At 39.4% G+C, this 23,532-nt stretch overlaps 1 protein-coding gene across 2 annotated transcripts in view; it reads left to right on the top strand.

Moving 5' to 3' along the window:
• KDM4C (lysine demethylase 4C) overlaps window positions 1-23,532 on the top strand; it is a 490,147-nt gene that overhangs the window by 348,388 nt on the left and 118,227 nt on the right. For both annotated transcript variants that reach the window (XM_006272325.4, XM_019478152.2), the window contains exons 17-18: window positions 4,705-4,760; window positions 8,460-8,568. In XM_006272325.4, the coding sequence (XP_006272387.1) occupies window positions 4,705-4,760; window positions 8,460-8,568 (165 nt within the window). The remainder of the gene's footprint in view (window positions 1-4,704; window positions 4,761-8,459; window positions 8,569-23,532) is intronic.

Raw genomic sequence — 23,532 nt, 5'->3', positions numbered from 1 at the left:
TCTTAAGTGTAACGTCTGCTATGGGCCTGTGACTCTTTTATGCGGTAGAAAGATGTTGTGATAGGGATAAGATCTCATCTTCTGTCTCTTGAAGTGTCCTTTCATAAAAACTTTACCCTTATGGTGGGTAACTATGTAATAATCCATAGGAGAATATTTGTGTCAGAGAGAAATTTGTATAAGGAAAAATCATTTTTTTTCTATGCTGTTTAAATAACTGTTATTTGATTCATATGAAATTTTCAGGGCCCAGAGTCCTCTTTAGATGCAATAACAGAATGCATCTAGGCTAGAACTACGAACACTTGTCATAGGTGAAGGAAATTAAAACAAGTCTATTCTTATCCCAATATTAATTTTTCAAAGTAAGTATGAACAGGCTTGGGGAGAGGGGGGCAGGGATAGAATAGGAGTGAAAATCCTGAGAGTATTTCTGCTGAAGGAAAAACACTTCATTATACCATTTTCAGAGTAATCAAAACATGAAGGAAAGAGTATGTTCCTGGTCAACATTTGGGAGCCACTGAACTATTTGAGGGCAGGGTGGGGGGGTGGAAGAGATGGGTAGGTCTGCAAAATGGGCTGCCATAAGGAGGTCTCTGCTGAACCATGTTCTTTCTCTCTCTCTCTCTACCCTGCTTGCAGAGGCTTTTTCTAACCCTGCCTTTCGGTAACCCTTAACAAGGTGCTGCAGAGCAGAAAGTGAGTTAGATGCAGGTTCTTTCAGGAAATTCTGCATTATGTCTTCTCCTCCAGATTACTACAGAAGGCAGAATGACCATTATCTTTTCCTCTTCCTGGGTAACAATCAGCTCCGCTTTATTTTGTTGTTGTTGAGCATTGCTTGGTCTATTCATTCTCTGTCATTTATCTAAGGAGGAAGCTGCCCTTTCCCTCCTCTAAGTACCCCCTAATATTATAGTCTAGTGAATGTAATAATAAATAATAACTTTTACTACTCATTTTCAGTGGTTTAACTGAGAGTACTTTGGAGTAGCAAGTTAAGCATCATTACTCCATGTATATCACTGGGAAACTGGAATACACAGAGGGTGAGTGACTTGCTTAAAATGTTCCAGTTTTTCACTGGAAGAACCAGAAAACAAAACACCGGTCTACTGATTTTTCAAGGCAGTGTCTGGGGGTGGAAAAATAGACTGGATAGGGATTACAGATTTATTTGCCATGTGACAATTCCATAGTTACTCAGAGCAGCTCCTCAGGATCTGTTGAGGCTTCTCAGGAGTCACTGATATTGAGATGTATTATGCATTAGTCATTGTACATGGTATTGTTTCTTTAAATGTGGCTAGGCTGTGTGCCTCCTTTGTGCACCATGCTTTACATTCAGTTTTGGGTACTGTTTAGAATAATGAAGCTGCCAGCCATGTAAACTGTGTGGTGCTCTCTCTGTTAGTCTAATCTCTTCACCAGTGGAACTCATGAGATATAACAGATACGTTTGAAGCTTCACAGATAGTCAGTCTTATGTCACAAATTTGACTTAGTCAAGATTTGACTTCATAATTTGAGTGTCCACTTAGACCAAAATCCGCTTCCCTCTCTAATGCTTTTTTTCTCTATTGTGTTGACACCAAGAGATGGATTCTTCTGCTACTCCTTTGTCTTGTTTCCATTTGAAAGAGCCTGAAAAAAGACGATTAAAATAATTCTTTGTGACGTGACTGCAAGATTATACAAGTCCTTGTGATCTTACTGTTATTTTTGTTGGAAACAATGTACTGTGCCTATTACATAGAGAAGTTCTTGTCATGTTATTTTAGTCAGATGTGTGTGAAGTGGATTCATGTGTATAACTCTTGGTATTGTGATTATCTGGGATCTAGTTTAAGAACTCCTTATCACATTTGTTCTTGACTCAGTGACTTTTGTACCAGTGTATTGGTTGTGAAACTTGGGTATCACAAGCAGAATAAGGAAGGTAATAATACTTGTGTAAATGGTCTTATTATGGCCATTCTCTGGAGTATACCTGTATAGATTTCAACACCCCATTATGCTAATGACAAAGATAAATGAAAGAATCCAGAGAAGGGCAACAAACATGATAAAGGGATTAAAAGATATGACCTTGATCAGAGGTTAAGGGAATTTAATAGGTACAGCCTGGAGAAAAGAATACAAATAGGGAATGATATGATAAGGGTCCACAAATATTTGAGAGGTAATTATATATAGAAAAAAGATAATGATTATTTACAGTGCTTTTGAGGTAGCATAAAAAGGAATAGCAACTTGGAACTAAAACAGGCACAATGAAGGTAGAGCAGGCATGTCTGTCTAGAATAGCATGATATGTTTGGACTGACCGGAGCTCCTTTACTCTGCCTTCTCTTGTAGAGTGGTAGCATTGGAGTGTTGTTGTAGCCATAATGATCTGGGTTATATGCAAGAAGAAAGAGGTTTTTTGGGGTGATCTCTCTCTAACATCTCTTCCCAACAATACAGTCAGTCCAATAAAAGATATTGCCAAAAAAACTTGCACTTGTTCAGTGCAGTCAAGGATGTGTAGACTAGAATTACTGGGCTACCTCTTCTTTTCTGCTGGGCTCCTAGCAATCGGGGAGTTTCAGGCAGAAGAGAGAAACAATCCAATCCTTCTGCCTATTTAAGGAAAGTATCACTGCCTAGTGGTGTCAGACCTGCCCCAGGGCACAAAAGAGGAACAATTAGGGATAGAGAAATATGCAAGGAACAGTATGGTAGGGTCTGAGTCCAGAATCCTAGATGCAGTACCAAGCAACAGCCTATTTGGGGGGAAATATCTGTTCTGGAGAAAAAGAGGAGACAGTCAGTATGTTCCTTTGGAGAAAAATGTCATTAGCCTTTTAAGGCGTGCGTGCACAGCACTTTAAAGCAGGCTAAATGCTTTTGCACCCCTTTAATTGTGTCGGTGTTTGCACACCTCAGTGGCATATTGCACATTAATTCCAGCTGCTGTAGGAAATTTGGTGGCATAATGTGCCTTAAATTACATGGGGTGCAGCAAACTAAAACTCCTTCAAGGAGTTCTAGTTTGTTGCCCTTACAGCCGCGGAGCAAAGCACTGGGCTCCGTGCAGCTCCACAGCTCTGCAGGAAGCCTTACAGGCAGCCTGGTAGCAGCCTGGGAAAGCAGACTCTGCCCAAGAAAAGTGGTGAACCTGATTCTCCCCTCCCCCAAGTCTGCCTGCCTGTCTGAGCTGCACGGGGCACCAGTGCTTCCCTCCATGGCTGCGGTGCTCCCTAGGACCACCTGAACTGGGTGCCTGCAGGCGGGTGCTGCCTGGGGGGGCGGGGGGGTGCCGCTGCTGCAGAGGGAAACACTAGGCCTCCCCACCCCTGCAGCCCAGGAACTGCTCTGCCTGCCGGCAGCTCCCCTCCCCCGGAGAGGCCGGTAAGTTAGTGGGGTGTGTGTATGACACCGGGGTTTAATCAGCCCTAAATTGAAGTGGTGTTCTTTAAAAACCACTGTTTCAATTTAGGGCCCCTGTTTTGTCTACACACACCCTTAGGCTGCTTACTCTAAACACAATATAGTTTTAAATCCTCCTTGTCTGGAAGCAGAAAGTGCTGTAGAAGAGCAGCTTCCTTCTGTCTAATTTTCCTGTTTATCTCTCATCCTTATAATTGAATCTAACTCCTTCCTTGACTTTGAGTTTGTGAGGGAACTACTCTGGGTACTAAGATTCCTGTAAATAAAACAGGAATCACTTGCTTTTCTAAAGGGAAGTGGGATGTGGTGGAATTGTCTTTGTGATGAACAGTTGGATCCCAAGTGGTCTGTTCATCCAATTGCATCCTACTCCTTCAACACATAACTCAGCAACAATATTTTTCCTGTTCTATAGATATATATCACCTATGTAGTGCACTGCATGGGGAGAAGATAAACCTCATATGAGAACAAAAAAATAATAAAAATAGAAAACAAGACAGTCTAGGGGAAAAGGAGACAGAAAAGTGTGTGTTGTAGGGAGGAATTGGAGAGAGAGAGAATGGTCACAGAAGTGTAGACAAAGGATCTGTACCAGAGCACAGTAGTAGGAGGTGGGGTAAGATGGTCTAAACACTAAATTACTGATCTGTTTAAAAGTTGCCATTCTTGCTGTGAGCCTTGAAAGCCAACAAGCTTTGGTTCTGTTTATCAATGGGTAAGGCAATTCTGGAATCACACGAACTCAAATGAAAGTCTTTCCCAGTTCCCAAAGTGTATACATCTGGGACCTAACAGCACAGGTGGCCAAGTGGATCTTAATTCCTGTGGAGAAGCATAAAGAAAAATGGTTTTCCAAGTTACACATGACTTAGAGCAGTCAGATTTAAGCAATGACTCCATAATATGTTTTATTAATTTAATGCTTACTGGTTTTAATGTGGTTTAAGTTTCTGGGTTCTGTGTTAACGCCAAACAAAAACCATTAGAACTGATCTTTTAGGATCCTCTTATTTCACATTCTCTTAAATGTTGAAGAAAAATTCCTTCAGTTTTTTCAAGGGTCATATGCAAAACACATTTTTCTGTTGGACTTTTTGCTTATTGTTCTTTCTTTATATTTTTGTATTGTTCTTGCTTAATATCTTGATGTTTATGAGTAACATGTTATAAATGATCAATTTAAAAATCCTTAAGAAGTAGGTGAATAGAATTGACTGTGCTAGTAATCGATCTGGCTTATTTGTTTTTTATTACTTTTTTTTTTAGGAATGCTGTCTTTGTAATTTGAGAGGTGGCGCACTCAAGCAAACTACAGACAAGAAGTAAGTAGTGGATATATAGAGGCCAATCTAATTAATTTTATACTCTATTACCATGCCCACTCCCATACAAAGAAAGCTTCCACATGTAATTATTTCAAAATGTCTTTTTAAGTTGAATTATTGCAGGATAAGTGTAACTCCTATTGAAAACACTGCATTGTGCCACTGGCACTTTGTGAGCATACTCAGTGTGTTAAAAAATAAAAATCTTTTTATTATTTGCGCGTGCTTACCTATTCCAAATTCCGTTCTGCTGGTCACTGTATAAAGAAAGCAAATGAAAGCTCATTTGTCATTGTTTGCATTGGCAAGCCTTATTGTACAGGGAAGTGTACTTTCTTCTTTAGTCCTGGAATTTTATGATTCTGGTATTTAACACAGTACTTCTGAACTTTTTTTCAGACACGGGCATTTACTGTATTGTTCTGCTGATAAGTTGATATTTTTTCCTCAAAAAGAACCATAAAAATCACATTAAACCTGTATGCAGGGATGACCTAGGATCAGGCCAATGTATTAAAGAATTAATCAAATTGAATCTTATTAAAATGGTCCTGGTTCTTGAAGTAGTTAGTTTTATTGTGTTTATGTATGATAATCACTGACATCAGACCAGTAATAACAGATGTTTATTCTTTATCATGTTGATAAAATCAAGGGAAGGATATTATTAAATATCTTTAGAAGATGAAATGGGAAAAGAATTTCTTCAAGTCCAGCTGTAGAACAAGCTCCTATGTGTTTTACATCTTTGCTTGGAAATATTTCCTTTAACTATACCAATATATTATGGACCTTTTTTCATTAAGCTTTGAATCACCAAAAGTGAATCTAGTTTGGTGATCTAAGTTCATCAAGCCCAAACTTCCTTTCAGTGTTTGCCTGCAGTAGTTTTTTGACCAATGATCTGCAGTTAGTCACGTGTTATATGGATGAATGGAACCTTTTCACTTGTGAACTTCTGACAGTGATTTTACTTTCCAAATGCATTGATACACTTCTATAAAACATCGAATTATATATATATATCTCCCACACATCACATGAAACTAACAACATGCTATTTAGATCCAGTCTAAACCATGTATCAAAATGTTTGTTTTCTGTTTACCTTTTTACTAAGCTGCACAAATGATTTAAACAGAGATCCTCCCCCTCCAAAAAACCCAAAAATCCCAAAAAACACAAGGCAACCAGCATTCATTCCTGCCTGTGGCAGGGGGTCAGGCTAGATGATCTGTTCAGGTCCCTCCTGACCCTAGCTACTATGAAGCTATAAGACAGTGTTACCTGACTAAAATGCAGCATGCCTGTGCAAGGTAGATCCCATGCAGCATGTTTTGAAACACTTGTATATTGCTTTTTTGTACATTTCTTAAAGATTGAAACTACCAACAGATGATGTGTTTCTATGTGCACATTACAAAGAGTGACTTTTGGTTTGAAGTCTGCAGCTTTATATTATGCCCTATTGTTGGCTTCTGTTACAGAGTTAGGGAATGGTGACTCTGTACAAGAAACCTCAACTACTGTATAATAAATTACACTTGCTATGCCCCTTTGACTCCCTCTCTTGCACTTGATCCAGAGTGTCATGCATTTGGACACTATGCACCTCTTCAAAACTCTAAGCATTTTCAAATCAGCCTGCCACAAATATGTCTCTCTCTTTTTTTTTTTAACCAAGTTGTAGGATCCCTCCTTACCCTTAATGATGAGATCATCATTAAGGTTATGAAGGGAGGTCCAGGATGGACCTAATTTGCAACAGATTTAAGACCTAATGATCTCTGAGTGCTGGGAGGTTGAGAACTTGACTGTTCAGGAGAGCTGATAACTCCTTTGTCAAGTCTGATACAGGCCTTGCTTCAAATCTTGGTAGTCTGACATACCAGATAAATCTTGTCCTAATGATTTATAGAAAAGCTTTATAATTGCATCACTTCTGTGCCTTCCGCCCTGACTCATTGTTAGACAGTTGGTGTGAAGGTTATCTGGCTTTACTGTCATGTGTTTGTAAAAAGACTGTATGAATTAAAAGAAAGATTAAGTGCATCTAAAACAATATTTCTGTAAATTGTAACATAAAGAAAATATTCTCCATAAGAGTCTGATGTGGCATAAAGTCTTTATAGGCACTCATTTGCAATGACCTGCATAACTCATGAATGGCTGTCATTTTTGAGTACTGTTCCCATATCTCACTCTTGCCAATAAAACTTTTATACCACACTGCACCAGCACACATTGTTCCTGTATATTACTGTAGCCTTTTCTAAATAGTTTTCTCAAATTTGAATGGCTGAAATGGTATTGCACCGTACTGCAGCAAAGAATAGATTCTGTTGTGCTGCTCCTCCTGAAAAATGTGCTAGCCCTCATTCCTGCCTCCTGTGGACCTACTGAGACCCTCATTTTCTGCACATCTCAGGAAATATTCAAAAATTGGAGCTGCTTTAATGGGCCTGGTGGGATAGCAACAAAGGATGCATAGAGCAAATATTAAGAGTTAGAGTCAAATTGTTCACCCTCCTTCAAGTCTTAGGTTCATTACCATCATTTTTCCTGTCCCCCTTGGATAACTTAGGAGTCTCACTGAAACATTTGCTAAGCTTCAGTTGACCCCTTAGTTCTCCTCAACAAAGCTGTACTCTCAACTTTCATTTTAGCCTAATAAAGGGATACATGGGGAGAATATCTATTTTGCAATCCAGTACTTCAAGTTTGTGGCAGTAAATCATACAAGTGCTAATATAAACAGATGTAGCATATGGTATTTTACCAGAAGACCTCTGAAGTTGCTGTTAAGTAGGTCTAGGTTGATTTCTTAGTTATATGCAGCATTGATCCTAGGTGTCCTCAATTGCCTTCATCACTCGCAATGAATCCAGTTCACAGGTGGCAGTATGAACACTGCTAGGAGAACTGAGCATCTCTTGCACTATTATGTCAAATTCTGATAGGGTAATAAGGCTGTTTCATTCTGCTCTGACTCTATGCTCCTTTTTCTGGCAGCACAACTTACTGTTAGTGTAACTGGTTGCTACATTTTGGCAGCTGAGTGCATGAAAGCAAATATGTGGCTAGTTTAAAAGTACCTGCTATGATCTAATTAGCATTAGTCCAGAAAGCTGCAGGTTAGACCATGCATTGCTTACATGTGGAAGATAACGACCATATGTGCAAATATTGTTGGCACCACTATAAAAAATCTTTGCAGTTTATAAATAAAGTATAAATGGCACTTTTCAAAATTTAACCTGAAGGGGTATTTACAACAGGCAGTGTTAACATAAGGATTTCTCTGTAAGATTGAAACAGAACATTTCTTTCAAATATTTCCCAATCTAGACTGATAATTCTTATTCAAGAACATTTCTTCTTGCAATATGTATGTAAGTTTTATTTGAATGGCAGGAATTGCACACAATATTGCCATCAATTTTGTAGGACACTTCATTTAGTATATTGTGCAGATCTTTTCTTCTCTCTTTATTGAATTTTCAGATAATTTTCTAATGCTGCATAAAAATAAATTGTAAATATAAGCACTATTTCTTGATCTTGGATTTAAAAAGGAAGTTGATGGAAGAAAGATTGGGTAGTTGATACTTTAGTTTCATTTGAGGCATAGAATCTTTTTAACTATATCATCTTTGTAAATATTTTTTGATGACACTGACCTACCACTTTTCACAGGTGGGCGCATGTGATGTGTGCAATTGCAATTCCTGAAGTCAGATTTCGAAATGTCACAGAACGGACACCTATAGACACTAGTAGAATACCTTTGCAGAGATTAAAATTGGTGAGTAGTAAGGCTCAGTTAATTACATTTATAGATATTGCGCTGTTTTGAAATGTGTATAAAATTCTATATATAGTTAATATTAACTATTGCACACTTTTTATTTCAGGGAAAGAATAAATAATCAATGTCAGTTAAACTGGAATTTCTCATACGTAATAGTGGGTTAGATATTTTCATTCTTCATCATTGTTTTGGCTTATGGTCTTGGGTAAATAACTTTTGCTCTAGGATAAAAGAGGGTGAAACAATGAGTAGTTTCAATCACTAAGCTAGAACTACTGGGGCTGCTCATTGAGGATCCAGCTGTAACCCAAGTAAACCAGCATATCTCAGAACTTGTACGATTTTTTTCGTGAGGTATTTTTGGCTTAAAGGGAACCTTTTATGGAGTTAAAATGATAAAAGACCTGGTGGTTGCATTATATTTTTACCATCTGGGAATTGAAAAATATGCACAGATCAAATCACATTATATTGGACTAATAAATGGCTCCCCAAGGCATTGAAAAAGGCAAGACACAAACACAAATGCTTCAACTACAAATACTAGAACCCACATATAGCCCACATATAACCCTGTCATTATACATTTGCCCTGGATTAGTGAGAAACATGTAAAAGCTTATGTCAAAGAGAATATTCCCTGCTGAGTTACACCTAATTACTTAATTTGCCAGACTGTACTTCAATGTGACATCGTCTTCCTCTGACAAAAGGAAAATGATCCCCTGCCCAATATTTTAAAAATATTTGGAAAATAACCCTATTTCTTCTCTTTGTCCATTCCATAAGTAATTGGAGGAAAGGTTGCTGCTCTACTTAACCTGAAGATAATCTTTAATTGCTCTAGCTTTGTGAACTATTCTTCTTTTAATTTATCTGCTATGCTTTATATTTTATAACCGTTGGAGTTGGCCTCAAATTCTTGGTCTGAAAATACCAGTTTTGGAAGTACTAACTATAAATAAGATGATTTTCAATTTTGATGCCTCTAAATAGTTACTTATATTATGACAGTAACCTAGTTGGTAATTGTTAATCCAGTAGCTATTTTCAAGGTATTGTGGAATTGAAATGTGAATTTGCCTCCTGTGACTTGAACAATAACAGAATAGTAAGAGTCTTCTAGAAGACGGCTTGAATGAATTTTAAGTTAATGAATTATTAATGTATTAATGTAGTTATTGTTTTAAGAGGCAAATTGCATGGACTTTTGTGAAGTTACACGATATGTGGATGTAGGCCATCCACTGGGTATCAGTTATCTGCAGATCACTGATAGTCTTAAACACCTTTCTATCACTGGAAGCTTTTTCTTTTGTTTCTTTTGTTTTTCTCCTTCCATTTATGTATGGTTGAGTACATTTCTCTCAAATTGTAAAAACTCTCTTAAATGTTTTCATAGTACGAAGCCACCGGTTTCCATTAGGCTATGTGTATATTGCTGGTGCTCCCCCACTATGAATTGCTGAATTTTTAGATGCATCATGCTGCCTTCCTTGGGGCTTTTTAAAATTTTTTTTAAAGCAAAGGGGCTGCATTACGGATGTTATACCATATTTACCCAAACCCAAGACGACCCTGAATTTCAGACAACCCCCTAGTAATTAGATCCTATACATGGAGAATTTATAAATTTACAAATTTTCCATGTATAGAATCTAATTGGAGGGCCACCTTAAAATTCATCCCCACTGCAGCGGGAAAAACAGTGGTTGGGGGCCCATGTCAGACAATGGCTATTAGGTGATGGGGGGGAACAGCGAGGGACAGGCAATATGAGGAAAGCAGCTTGGCCTCCGCTTCCTCACTTACTGTTCCTTGTGCCTGCTTCTCCCTGCCTGCCCCCTCTGCTCCCCCACAGCCTGGATCCCACCCTCTTAAGCCTCTGTCATCTTCCTGCCCCTTCCTCTCCCTCCTCCCCCTCTTCTTACCTCTGCCTATTTACCTTTTCTATGGGGATGGATCCTGCCAGTGCCAATCTAGCCTGGGGCCACCTTATACTTTATTCTAAGATGTGAGGCTTTCCCCCACCATGTTAAATGAGAGGAAAAAACATCATCTTGGAACTGTAATAATACAGTAATAAAGAAATTCAGAGGAATACAATGAAGGTGGAACCATGACACATCATAGTGCCATAAATGTACTATTGCAGACAGTTTACTTTATTGTAATCTCAGTTGAGAAAATTAAACCTTGCTTTTCCCAGCCTGGGTTAATCTCATTCAATTTACAATGAGTGACAATTGTTCATACATCTCATTAGTAAATCTAATGCAGGTTCATCATGCAGTTCAACCTTCCTAAAAGGTTTTATAATGATTTAATATCTGTAGCCAATACACTGCTGCTACTTGAGAGATCAGCAAGCAGCAGAAGAAATAGGCAAAGTTCTCTTAACTTCAGCAGCCTGCTGATGCTTTAAAAATGAAGAATGTTATTACAAAACTCAACTGTTTTATTTACTTTTTAGCATACTCATATTCATAGGAATTTTCCATATTAGCTGACAAAACTATAATTTTTGCCTTGTATTGCTTTGGTAAAAAATTATTTTCAGAGGTTTCTGCTCAGTGCCAGGGGTACAGCGTTTTAAAAAAGATTGGACGTTGCCATGATCAAGTTATTTTATCATGTTGTCTCTTTAAATCCAGGTAGAGGAAACATTTAACTGCCAGCTCATTCCTTATATCTCCTGGCTTCTACTTACAACATTCAGATTTTTATCAAAGGGTGAATTGTGCAAATAATGTCCAGGAGATTGTGTCATGATAGTTTTTCATTAGACAAAATAAATAAAGATAATGGAAGAAGAACCTTGCAAAGAGACCCTCCTTGTATGAGTAGTCACATGGTGCCATAGGCAATCTTTAAAAAGCGTCTCAACGCCCATCTTGCTGGGCCCCCTAACAACTATAAAACTTGCTGGGCCCCCTAACAACTATAAAACTATGAAATAGCATGTCAGTAGAGATGTAATAGTGTACTATGAAAAATTACTGAGTTGTTTCAAGTGAAAAGATTTCTCAGTCTGAGCAAGGCAGTTGGATCCTGAAGATAAAAGACTGAGGTTATGAATTGTCATAAAGAGATTCAGGTCTGATAGAGCTATTTAGCAAATTTGGCATGCTATTTTTTTTTAAATGGTTGGGGTAGGCATCATACCAGAAAATGAAAGTTAAGAAATGCAAAGAAAAGTATTTCCTTCTATTCTGGAGGGTTCACTTGAAGTAAAAACAAACAATATTCCACCTCCCTGCAACCCCCCCCCCCCCCCCCAAAGACGTACCTTTTATGTAATGCTGTAATGCAAACCTTCTCAGACCTTTGAGTACATGAGACAATTCTGGTTAGTTTCAATTTTAAGAAAGGAATCATGGAAAATAATGATAGAAACTAGGTAAAAACAAACAGAACCAGCTGAGAGTAGATTTCCACCTCTTATTTCCAAAGATCTGTAGTGTGAGTTGACATCCCCTCTATGCACTATCCACCAATATCAAAGAATATAAGAAGTCAGTGTTTGCCATTTAACAAATTAAACAACATCTGTGCAAAAGTGGTTGACTCTCTTTATTATTCAGCTAGTATATATATGGATCGCTGTTAGATAGCTTTTAGCTCACAAGGCATTGTGGGTCAGAATCAATGTTTTTTATATCAGTCTTCATATCATGTAATATATACCAGTACAGTATACACTCATTCCTTCCCAAGCAAATAGTATTTGTATTATGTTTACAGTATTATTTTGCACAACTGCTTTCTATTTGCACATTAATGGGTTCATCTAGCCAATTTATTTAGTTGGTTTTAGATTTTATATAATGTCAAAATGTCTTTATATTACTTTGCCTCACATTTAATATGTTGTTTATTCCATATAATTTCTATGTTGCTTAAAATTTACATGCCATGCTAAAATTTTCATTATAAAATAATGTTGTCAATCAAACCACAATAATAAAATACATTATATGCTGTTGAATAATAGGATGATGCTGTGTTCACCAACAGTAAACATGTTTGAATGATAGGGGCTAGGAATAATAGTTTGCACATTCAGTGTTATATTGTGGGCCTGATTCCACAGTCTTACCAATTTTATGTTGTTGCAACTCATTGACTTCAGTAAAGTTACCACTGGTTTTGAATAGAATGAAAATAGAATAGAATTCAGTCCCTTCTGTTTTGTTATCGCTGCTGCTGCTATTGGGGGAGAGGTTTTATTTTCCCCATAAGTTTTAGGTTTTGCAGCTGTTCATAGGGTTTAAAATACCCTTCCTAAAACAGTGGTAAACTAGGAAGAAGTTTTAAATCAAAATTTTGTGGAAGAGTGGAGTTTGTAGTGTTTTTTCTTATGTTTGCAAACATGAGCAAAATAGTTTCTGAAGGTCTTATCTTGGAACATAGGGTGTGTAGACACAAACATGGGGTGCAGACAAACAGTTGAACTGTTTCAACAATGTCATTGATTGGGAACTGGTTCATGATTGTCCCTGGAGAGAAGGGTGCACACGCATGTGGCTAAGAGTTCTAATTAGAACCTTCATCTTTTAGGTTCATAGATGTTATGAATCTATGTTCAATGTTTAGGGATGGCACTGCTGCCAAAATGCCACCACGCAGTGGTAGAGTACGCAAACTATTCTGCCTTCCAGGGGTCAGTGCCCATAGGTTTCTCCAGGATTCCTCTAGAGAGGGTGGAAGACCTGGATTAGGGTATGGAGTTGGAGCCTGCAGTGGGCAGGCTACAAACAGCTGTGCCGGGCTCCACAGCTCTGGCATCAGCTCCGTGCTGGTGGCAACTGCGCTTGCACATTGGGGTGGGTTGTGCTGCCCTGCTGTCTGCCCCAAGGTGCACACACAGTCGCCGCCAGCATGGAGCTGATGCTGGAGCTGTGGAGCCTGGTGCAGCTGTTTGCAGCCTGCCCACTGCTTGCTGCAGCTGCCCAGAGCCCAGGCTGGCTACAAACAGCTGCATTGGGCTCCAGAGCCCAGTCACCAGCTCTGTGCTAGGAGTGGGGGAGAGACTGGGCTTACACTAACTCAGGCCCCTCCCCCATTGCCCACTCTGATGCATGGGTGCACGCGCCGGTATGGAACTGATGCCTGGGCTCTGGAGCCCAGCACAGTTGTTTGGAGCCTCCCGGCTGCAGCCAGCCCCGGCTCTGGGTAGCTGCTGCCAGCCACAGAGCCCAGGCTGCTCCCAGCAGGCAGCTGGGATGCTGCAAGCCCTGCTGGGAGCAGCCTGGGCTCCAGCAGCTACCTAGAGCTGGGGCTGGCCATGGCATGCCAAGCAAAATTGCCTTATGTGCCACGCTCGGCACGCGTGCCGGGGGTTGCCAACCCCTGCTTTAGGCAATAGGTCTTCAGGCAGTAGAGTCTTGGATGCATCCCAGAGTAGCCTCATTGCCCTGCATATATGTATAGGGTTGAGAAGTGGTACAGTTTGGGATGCTTAGAGGACTGACTAGACAGCAGTCATGGAATGGTCTGTGTCCACAAATAACATTGGATCAGTTCAAGGAGGTCTAACTCAAACTAATACTTGACTTTCCTGGTGTGCTTTTGAAACATTCCAGGAAGTTTGAACTAGTCTAAAATGGCCTGTGCACCTACACCCTTGGGGTTTAAAGTGTATTTTGAATATTCCAAGCCTGACATATGTCCACACCTATAATGGCTAGGATTGTGCCTTATGTTCTAGATACTCTAGATATTCTATGCTATAAATGGTGAAGACCTGCATCAAGCTAAGGTTATCAGACATCCAGGTTTTCCCGAACAGGGAAAACCTGGCTCCCTGTCCTTGTGTCCGGGTGGGTTTTTAAAGTGGGAGCAAATGTCCGTGTTTTTGGTCTTCCTCTGTTTTCCTGGGAACTAGCAGCTTGGGACTGCTTGGGCCTGGGAGCAGCAGGCGAGGTGATTGGCTTTTGGGAGTCCTGTGCTCTCTGCACGGGCCCTGGCAAACTCCCAGATAAGAGGCACAGAGTTTGTTCAGTGTGCGCGGGAGCTGGAGGGGCAGAGGCTGTGGGTCAGGAGTGAGGGGCACTGGCAGGGCTTTGGGGGGATGTAGGTCAGGAGTGAGGGGCACTGGCAGGGCTGGAGGGGACAGGGGCTGCAGATCAGGAGTGAGGGGTACTGGAGGGGGCAGGGGCTTAGTGAGGGGCATAGGCAGGGCATGGGTTTTTCACTGCCACCCCCCTTTCCCCCCCCAATCATATACCCTTCCTCCCTCTTCACCCCTTCTTTCACCCGCCATAGGTGTCCTCTTTTTTGATATTGGAAATACGGTAACCCAGGAAAATAAAAGGCCTGCCAGGGTTCCTTATCATGCAATAGTGCAGTAGCTATTCTGTTCCCAAAGCCTATGTAATTTGTATTCCCCTCCATAGACAGCCCCAACTGTGGTTTCACATTCTCTCTTCCTTGTGTCACTCACTCCAAAGTATCCAGAGGGCCTAGACTTGCGAAGTCCTTGAAGTCAGGTGAACAGAAGCTGAAGTTGTGCTGTCTTTGTAAGCATGTAAGGATGTGAATACCCTCACCTTCTTTCATGTAGCAATGGAAACAGGGACAGCCTTGCCCAGTGTACATAAAGACAAGTGTTTTAATGACTAAAGGACCCTTTCAAGTGACAGCTTTTGATTTTTGTAAACTATCTTGAGAAGAAACAGTCTAGTTACTACTCAGGTGTTGCAGGTAGCAGTTAAAGCTGTGTGAGGATCATAATAAAACTGTCAAAACATTGCCTTGTCATAGGTTTTATTACAAAATCCAAAACTTTAATATTACTACTTAGTTATAGAAATGACTGCTTTGCAAGGGTACTTTGCAAGGGTTTAGAAGGGATGGTCTCTGCTCCAGCGATTTCACAGTCTAAGGACAAATGAGTAGGCAATGGTAATGGGAAAGGCAGCTGAAATGCTATTTATATGCTAGTGAACTTGATTCACTCTAGGTAACAAAGCAGAAATGAAACTTTAAGAGGGATTAAATAGTATAACCCTTCTGGATGAACTCAGGGTTACATGAATAAAGTACAGTGGAGAATGCATTAGGATTTGAAAGATGGGGAGAGGATTGGGGGGCATTGGTGGAAAAGTTTGGACAATATGAAATTTGTTATGGACATAAGAGGCTGATTTCTGTAGAGTTCTGAAGGGTGTGACTGCTTGCACTGGTTAGTGAGCTGGAGTGAAAGAAAAGTTTATAAAAGAATTAGGTCAGGTGCAAGGCAAGCACAATTTAATGGCATCTAATGATTACAAGTCAAAAGCTGATAGAATTTGGAGGTTTTAGCTGAGCTTAGTCTTGGTTTTGGTTCCATTTCAGCCCAAATATATCAGTGAAAGTGTTTTCCTTGGCTGCTTAGTTTTATGCAGCTCTGGTTGATAGAAAGCAGATTGTGAATTCCAGACTCCATTGAAGCTAATAGTAAAACTCTGCTTACTTCAATGGAACCAGCAATTCTCCCAAAGTACATAAATATACCCTGTAATTTCAGACCAACATTATTACTCAGTTCCAGTCCTGAACAGTTCTAGTTCTAGTCCATGGCCACATTGTATAATAAAGCAAAGAAATCTCAGGAGATCTGAAGCCAAATTTGACTTCTCAAAAAGCCCTGCAACTTCCACGGGTTTCCAGAGAGTTAGCCAGCAAATATATGCTGGCAGGGATATTTGGGCTTGATTCCAATTTACAGCTAGGCCTCTTTACACTGTGATAGCTGTGATTTTAAGTTACAGGCACATAAACAAGTTACCATAAGGCAAAGAAGGCCTGGAATGTATATAGTGTCTCACTTTACAGTAACAGCCTTTGGACGTGCTCTTACTTGAAGTAAATTGAAGCCAATCCACATTGCTCCTCTTGGGTTAGTAGTAAAGTACTGCAGATTAGCTTCATTTACCTGAGGTCAGATTATGTATCTGGGGAGTTACTGCAAAGTAGTTAATGCATGGTAATCCCAGCCCTCATTTACCTCACAGTAACTTTTTCATGAGCGTATGCTCTGAGAGACACAGGCCCACTGTGTTTAAATGTTTCTTCTGACATAAAAATAACAGTTAAAATGTAATCAATATTTGTCCTTTACTAAATGCATATGTTTAAAATGTCATCTTTAAAATAATTCTTGAATGATTGATGTATCAATTCAATAGCAAGATGCATGATCTAACTTTAATAATATCAGTGCTTTAACATGCTTCAGTATTACAAACTGACTTTTGTCATTATAGGCAGTTGTTGGAATGCTGTACTGAAACGTATATAATGTGCCTTTGTTTCTTTATCGGTAGAGCTTCCTCTTATTTTTACATTTGAAATCCTATTTCTCCAACAAAATAGAGGTAGAAAATGAGTTTTGGAATAGCTGAAGTTGCCCTCGGGCTTTTGATGACCTCAAATTTGTATTTGACAAGTGAACCGAATATAAGCACAAGTGTACTCTGAGTGAGGAACATTATTTTGAAAAGAAATTTACACTGCAATGATGACTGATCTACAAGCCTTTCAGAATCTGGCTGAGGCCATAATGTTTTGTTTAGAAGCGTATACACTTTAAAATTTGCACCTGAAGGCAAATAATAGTGAGCTTGAAAGCCAAAGATTATAGTTTTGAAAGGTACATCAATTCTGAAAATAGAGAGGTTTCACTGTGGTATGCCAACTGAAGAGTGGAATCGAGGAAAAAAATGTGAGAGAGCTTTAAAAGAATGGGCAACTATTCTCTTGCCTATCTTTCTAGTTTAATAAAAAAAATCCTAAAATTAGAATTAAATACATTTGCAGGCATTGCTTATCTTCTGTGTTGTAATTTTGCAATAACAGTCATTTGTTAACCTATAGTGGAATTGTAGAACCACTGCAGCTGTATTTCTGTAAGAGTAGAGAAATGCATGACGGTGATGTATACCACCATTATTATGCATTTCTGTCAATGTGAAGAAGTATTGATTACCTTTCAGCATTTCTAAAAGTATTGCTAGAAGGACAATCAAGAAAAGTCATTATGGTATTCATAAATTTATGCATTAACTAGTTCATTTGAACACACATTTAAGGAGAAAGAAAACAAAATAGAGAGAGACTCAAGTTTGTTTGATTATATTTCCAAATTATTTTAACATTATTATTGAATCAGCTTTAAATAGCACAGTCACTTACTTTTTCCCCCTGTTAAAACAATGTAAAACTAAAGATGATACAATAATTGTTTAAAGTACTACAATTTATAATGCCAGTTAAAAATGTACTCTCATTAAAATCATGTACAAAACACAATTTAGAGTGCATGCTTATGTTATTATCTTTGTAAGATTTTTAATAAGTATGGTATAAAAAATGTACATTACCAGCTGTATAGTACTTACTGTCAGAATGATTTGCTACAATGAATAGATCCTATTGCAAACTGTCAAATTTGTATATTGCTGTAATACTGAGCCATAAAATCTTTTGAATAAAATGGAAAATGTTAGATGGTCCTGACTAAAAATAATATTTTTGAAGACTGGCAATATCTGTAAGAGTGAAAGCAGAATGCTCATAAAGTTAACTAGTTACTCTAAATTCTCCTTTCCACATAGATGAAAAATCTTGTTTGCAAAATTAAATTGATTTTTACTTTTAAACATCCTTTTAAATTATTTTGGATCCTGAATTACCAAAGATTATTTGAGGCAAGAATGGAGTATATCTGTTGGAAGTAGGCATTGATATTTTGGTTTGTGTGTCTGTATTACAAATAAATTACCATTAATAAAACAATATGATTGAGAAATCTAACTCAGATTAAGGTTTCTCACCCAACTTTCACCTGAGCATGTGGCACTTATCTGTTGATTAATGGTATTAATTTAGATCAATTGAGTCTTATGTTTTCACAAGTGATGCAGTAATACTAAATGGCAGGTGACTGAATTAGCATTGTTGGAACATCCTTAACATTTTCAGACTTCTGAGTGATTGCTTACAGGGCATTTTTCATTTTATTGGCAATCCTGTTTTTGTTAAGATTATTAGTGGTATTAGTAGTAATACCACTAATAATAGTTCAGTTTTAAGTGGGGGAAAAAAAGCAAGTGTGAACCAACAAGGTTTGCTATCCTTAGCAGTGGAATTTGTGAATTTCTCCATCTGGACATAATCAGATTAATAACACCTGCATCCAACACAGATTGGTTAAACACAAACATCTTGAAAGGACTGATATCAACTGAATCAAAACATACTGTTTCAGGCCCAAACATCATTAGTGTCTGACCCTTATATGGCAGTGGTTCAGACCTATATGAACCACTGTATGGCAGGGGTCTGTAATGCCTGGCTAGCGGGCTGGATTCAGACCACAGAACCATATGATCCAGCCTGTGGATGTGGGGCTTCAGTGGCGTTTGACAGTGGGGGGTAGTTATTTTCCAGTGCCTCCATGGTGAAGAGTGGTGGTAGCGGCGGTGGCTGGGTCCTAGCATCTGCCAATCCATCCACCTTTGACTTGGACTGGATCATTGTCCTGTAGCCTAAAAAGGTTGCCAACTGCTGATTATATGGTTTCATGGGAGTTTTAGTTCTGGGTCCACCATTTTCTGTTGTAGAATCTATTGTCTTGTTGGGATCCATCTTCCAAGATGCACAGTAGTCTACTTATGGGTCTGAGCCACTGTGGTGCCTCAAGCAGACGTGATGATTAATGCTGAGCAAAAAAAGAAATGAAACATTTAATTTCTAATCAACAAAATGAAATGGTTTAGGGGATGGAGAGTGAGTTTGGGGCCATGTAAGAACATGGTGTGGTTGTGGGACAGGGTGCTTGTGTGGTGCATGGTGCTGCAGTGGGGTGCCGGCATAGGTTTGCAGTGCAGTGGTTGGGGGTGAGGAGAGAGTGGGGATCTGCACAGCATGCCGTATGGCCCCCAGCCCCTTGGAAATTGGACAACACTGTTATAAATAATTTCTGAACCTTCAGTGTTTTGAACAGCTGCCTTTGAATCAGGATTAAATATTTGTGTAACTATCTTAATTTAAAATGCCAAAAGCTTCAGTACTACTAGATTAATTTACTTTAGATTCAATTTAATTCTTAACTTTCAGTCCAATCTACAGTTGCTCAGGTTCTGTATTTACAAATGACTTGTGGACTTAACATTCTACCCAAAATCATTTAAACTCTTGCAGCAAATTTTGTAATTGGAACAGTGAGGCAGTAGAGAAATGGGGACAGGATTTGGAGCTAACATCCTAAGATAGCCTTGGTTTTGCTCTTGATTTATTGCATGATTTTAGGTAAGTTAGTTTATTTGTGTACCTCAGTATTGCCAACCATACCACTATCCATGGTGGCACTATGGATAACTCTACCCTGAACAATGCAGAATAATAAAATCTGAGCAGTGTGCTGCACTAAGTCCCCCTCTACATGTGCAGGTAAAGGTGTGATTACATCTAATGCATGATCAACACAATCGTGCCTCTTGCCATACCACACATGCATGGCAGGAGGCATGATTGTGGGATTGTGCATTAGATCCATTTGCGTCTTATTGCCAGTATAGGGGGGGAGCCTGATCTTAGCAAGAATCAGGCACCTATAGTTGGGAGCCTGCTTTGTTGAGGGGGTTCCCAGCTGCAGGGACTATAAGCACCTGGGACCAAGAGTCCCCACAGCTGATAGGACTCTGGGGCTTCTTGCACCCCCGATTCTTGGGAATCATGGCAGCAGCAACCCCCAGGGTTCAGGGGTTTCAAGCTAGGGATGGTGCACCCCTGTGGCTGGGAGCCCTGTCAGCTGATGGGGCTCCCAGCCACAGGGGAGACCTTGCTACATATAGAAATGTATTTATTTAGCGATGCAGTTTCGGCATATTGTTTCTGCCATCTTAAGGCAATGTCATCACCAGTGTGAAGAGTTTGAAGGCCACTAGGTAGCATTGTGAATGGACACAAGTCAGTAATATGGGACATGAAGCTTCCAGCAAATTAAAGCTCGATAGTAACCAGCTATATAGTTAGTACCACATTTTTTAGTTCTAATTTTATTGCTGGTTGGAGCTTTTTATTGTGTGTAGCTTTGCATGTGTATCTGGTTTCAAGGTAATTGTACAATTAACCAGTTAATTGTGTGATACCTGTAATGTGTTGGTGGTTGGAGGGAGATGGGGCAGCTAACACAGCTATACTATTTCTGGTTCCCTAGCTAGTTTGTTTGGAGCTAACTGAGGTGTCTATCCAAAGCTCTGCACTGTGAAGTACAGAGAAGCTGTATGGTTTTGTAAGTGTTGCTTAGTTAATATCTGTGTAGTACTTTGAAAAAGCAATGCACTGTAGAAGTGCTAATGATCATTATAACTGTTAGACGCTGTTGTGATGAGTGCTATGTAAAACTATCAAATAGTTAGCTTGTGGTTGTTTATGCCCCAATAACTTAAAATAAGTGAATTATGTTAGTTTCAAACTTGCATATAAAATCTTTCAGTTGAAATTGCAGTGATCACTGGGTTCAATAAATGTGGGGATATGTGAATGAGAAGAAGTAAAAAGTGTTTGTGGAGCAGCAGGCAAGCCTCTGCAGTCCTTTAGTCTCTGTAACTGACCTGGGGGGACGTCCTCCCTACTGCCAACCTCCATAGCCTTCCAAATAAGGGAGCATCTCCAAATTACAGCTACCATCACTGTCTTCCCTCTTAACAGTAAGTACAGAAACCAGTTACCACCCATCTACAGAGGAGAGGCTATTAGCACTCATTCTGGAGTGAGTCTTTACCACTCACTTTCCTATTCTCCCCTTTCTGCAGCTTTCTTAGCAAGTCTCTATGAGTCTTTCAAGAGGGATCACTTCCTTCTTAGATCAGTGAAATATCAGATCCTGTTTCTGATTTGTTTTTTTGGTGGGAAGCATTTCCTTCAAGTGTTGATAGTTATGAGTCCTTCTACTGGGATTTGGGTAACTTGTATGTTTTGCAGCTGTGCTTCTGCACATAGCACAAAGTTCATTAGCCACAGAGTGCTGAGGCTGCTTTCTTCTTTCTGCCTGATGGTATTTGCGTTTGTGGTCCCAGGTACATTTCTTCCCCTAAGGACATGGTTATTTCTTGTGTTCTGGAACAGTGTTTATTTTCCTAAGGAGAATTGTCCGGGTTTGGGCTGTGACAGCCAAGAGGATTATTAGGAGCCATGAATGTTGTATTTTCTTGTTCAAGCTAGATTTAGTTTCTCACTAGCTACCAGACCCAAGGGCCAGGTACACACATTACACTTTTACCAGTATAAGTGATTGGAAGCTGGTCTATATCCGTAACAGAACAGAAGTTTGGCACACAAAACTTATACTCGTAACAGAACCGAAGTTCGGCACACGTAGACTGGTTTAAGAATGGCGGAACCCGGTCTAAGATTTGCTCGCCCAATCAAAGGGCGAATATGGGTTCTGTTTGCTACCAATCTAAACTACATCACTTACAGAAAACCATGTAATGTAGATCAGTTCCTCCTTGGACTTTTTGAATGTCTGTACCTAGCCAGAACTGGTGTCACCTCCCTTGCTACTGCAATGAATGGGAGTTTGTATACTCTATTTTTATACTGGCTTTTAGTGATGCCTCTCTCTTTCACCTGTATATTTCTTTCTGAATAGTCAGTTATTTTAATGCTTGTTGGACTCAATTTTGGTTTCAATTTTTACTTTTCTGTATTCATGCTCTGGAAAAATATTAACCTGAGCTTCAGTGTCCAATTTAAATGAAACAATCATGGCTTGCACATCCACTAGCAAAGTCCTATTCTTCTTGTTAAATTTACCTGATTCTACTACAGCTATATAAAATTCTTCTGATTTTCTGTCAACCATGTGCACTTGAAACTTCCATGTCTGGGGTCTGTAGTACCTGGCAACATTTTTCTCTTGTTACAGGTAAAATAGAGCTTTCCAAATACAGCACCTTGTTTGGGGTCACATTCCCTTCCAAACTTACAGCATAACTCACCGTTCATTATCTCTCCCATATCCTTTATGTTGCTTTTTCTCGCCACATTCCTTTGTGTCTACTTCATAGACAACCCTTTTTGGCGTATTAGTTCTGCTGCTCGGGCCTTCACAGTTTCTACTGCCCTGAACCTTTGGATGGTGTTTTGTAGAAACAAGTCTCCCTGATGCTACAGGCTTTCTTGTAATATGGTATCTAAAATGCCACAAACAATCCTGTCTCTAATCAGAGATTCTGTCAAGTTTCCAAAAGCACAGTTCTTACTCAGCCTCTTTAGTTCAGTAACATATTGATCTGCACTTTGTTCTCTTGTTTGTCTGCAAATAAATCTGTGTCTTTCAAGGGTCTCATTCTTTTTTGGCATGTAGTACTTCTCAAATGAGGACAGCATTGCATTTAACTGCATATTTGGTGTTCTCCAAAGGTAAAAGTCTTATAAACAGCCAGGGCTTCCTCTTCTACAGTATGCAGAAATATGCAAGATGATTTGACTTTTTTGTTTTTCTTTTGTATACTTCTGCTAGTACCGCTCAAACCTTTGTCTGAATGCCTTTCAGCTCTTTGCTACATTGCCCAATTACAGAAGGGCAGGTGGAGGTTTTAAAACTTCCATGACTAACTTTGCATTTACTTAGGCTGTAACTCTGCGGAAAGGTCACTTGTGGTGTCCTTTGTCCTTCCATGTGGCTGCATTGCTCTCCTTGATCTCAGTTTCCAACTTCTTTGTCTGTTTGGAATTCAACTTTTTCCAAGGTCTTTCTCATTCAGTACTTCTAATACTATGTAGGGATTATTAGATTCAGTAAATACAGGCATACATGAATAAGAAGAACTAAAAAACAAGTGTTATTTGTGGAACAGAAGGCACGCTTCTGCAGTCCATGTTCAACTGGTTAATCGTATCTTTAATGACTTGGACACGCATTCAATCAATTAATGTGATAAAACAAGGAATAAGCCACAAAAT

The sequence above is a fragment of the Alligator mississippiensis genome, chromosome 3, assembly GCF_030867095.1.
Source record: "Alligator mississippiensis isolate rAllMis1 chromosome 3, rAllMis1, whole genome shotgun sequence".
NCBI classification, from domain to species: Eukaryota; Metazoa; Chordata; order Crocodylia; family Alligatoridae; genus Alligator; species Alligator mississippiensis.
The sequence above is the reverse complement of the archived record's forward strand: the minus strand, read 5'-3'. Positions and strand labels throughout refer to the sequence as shown.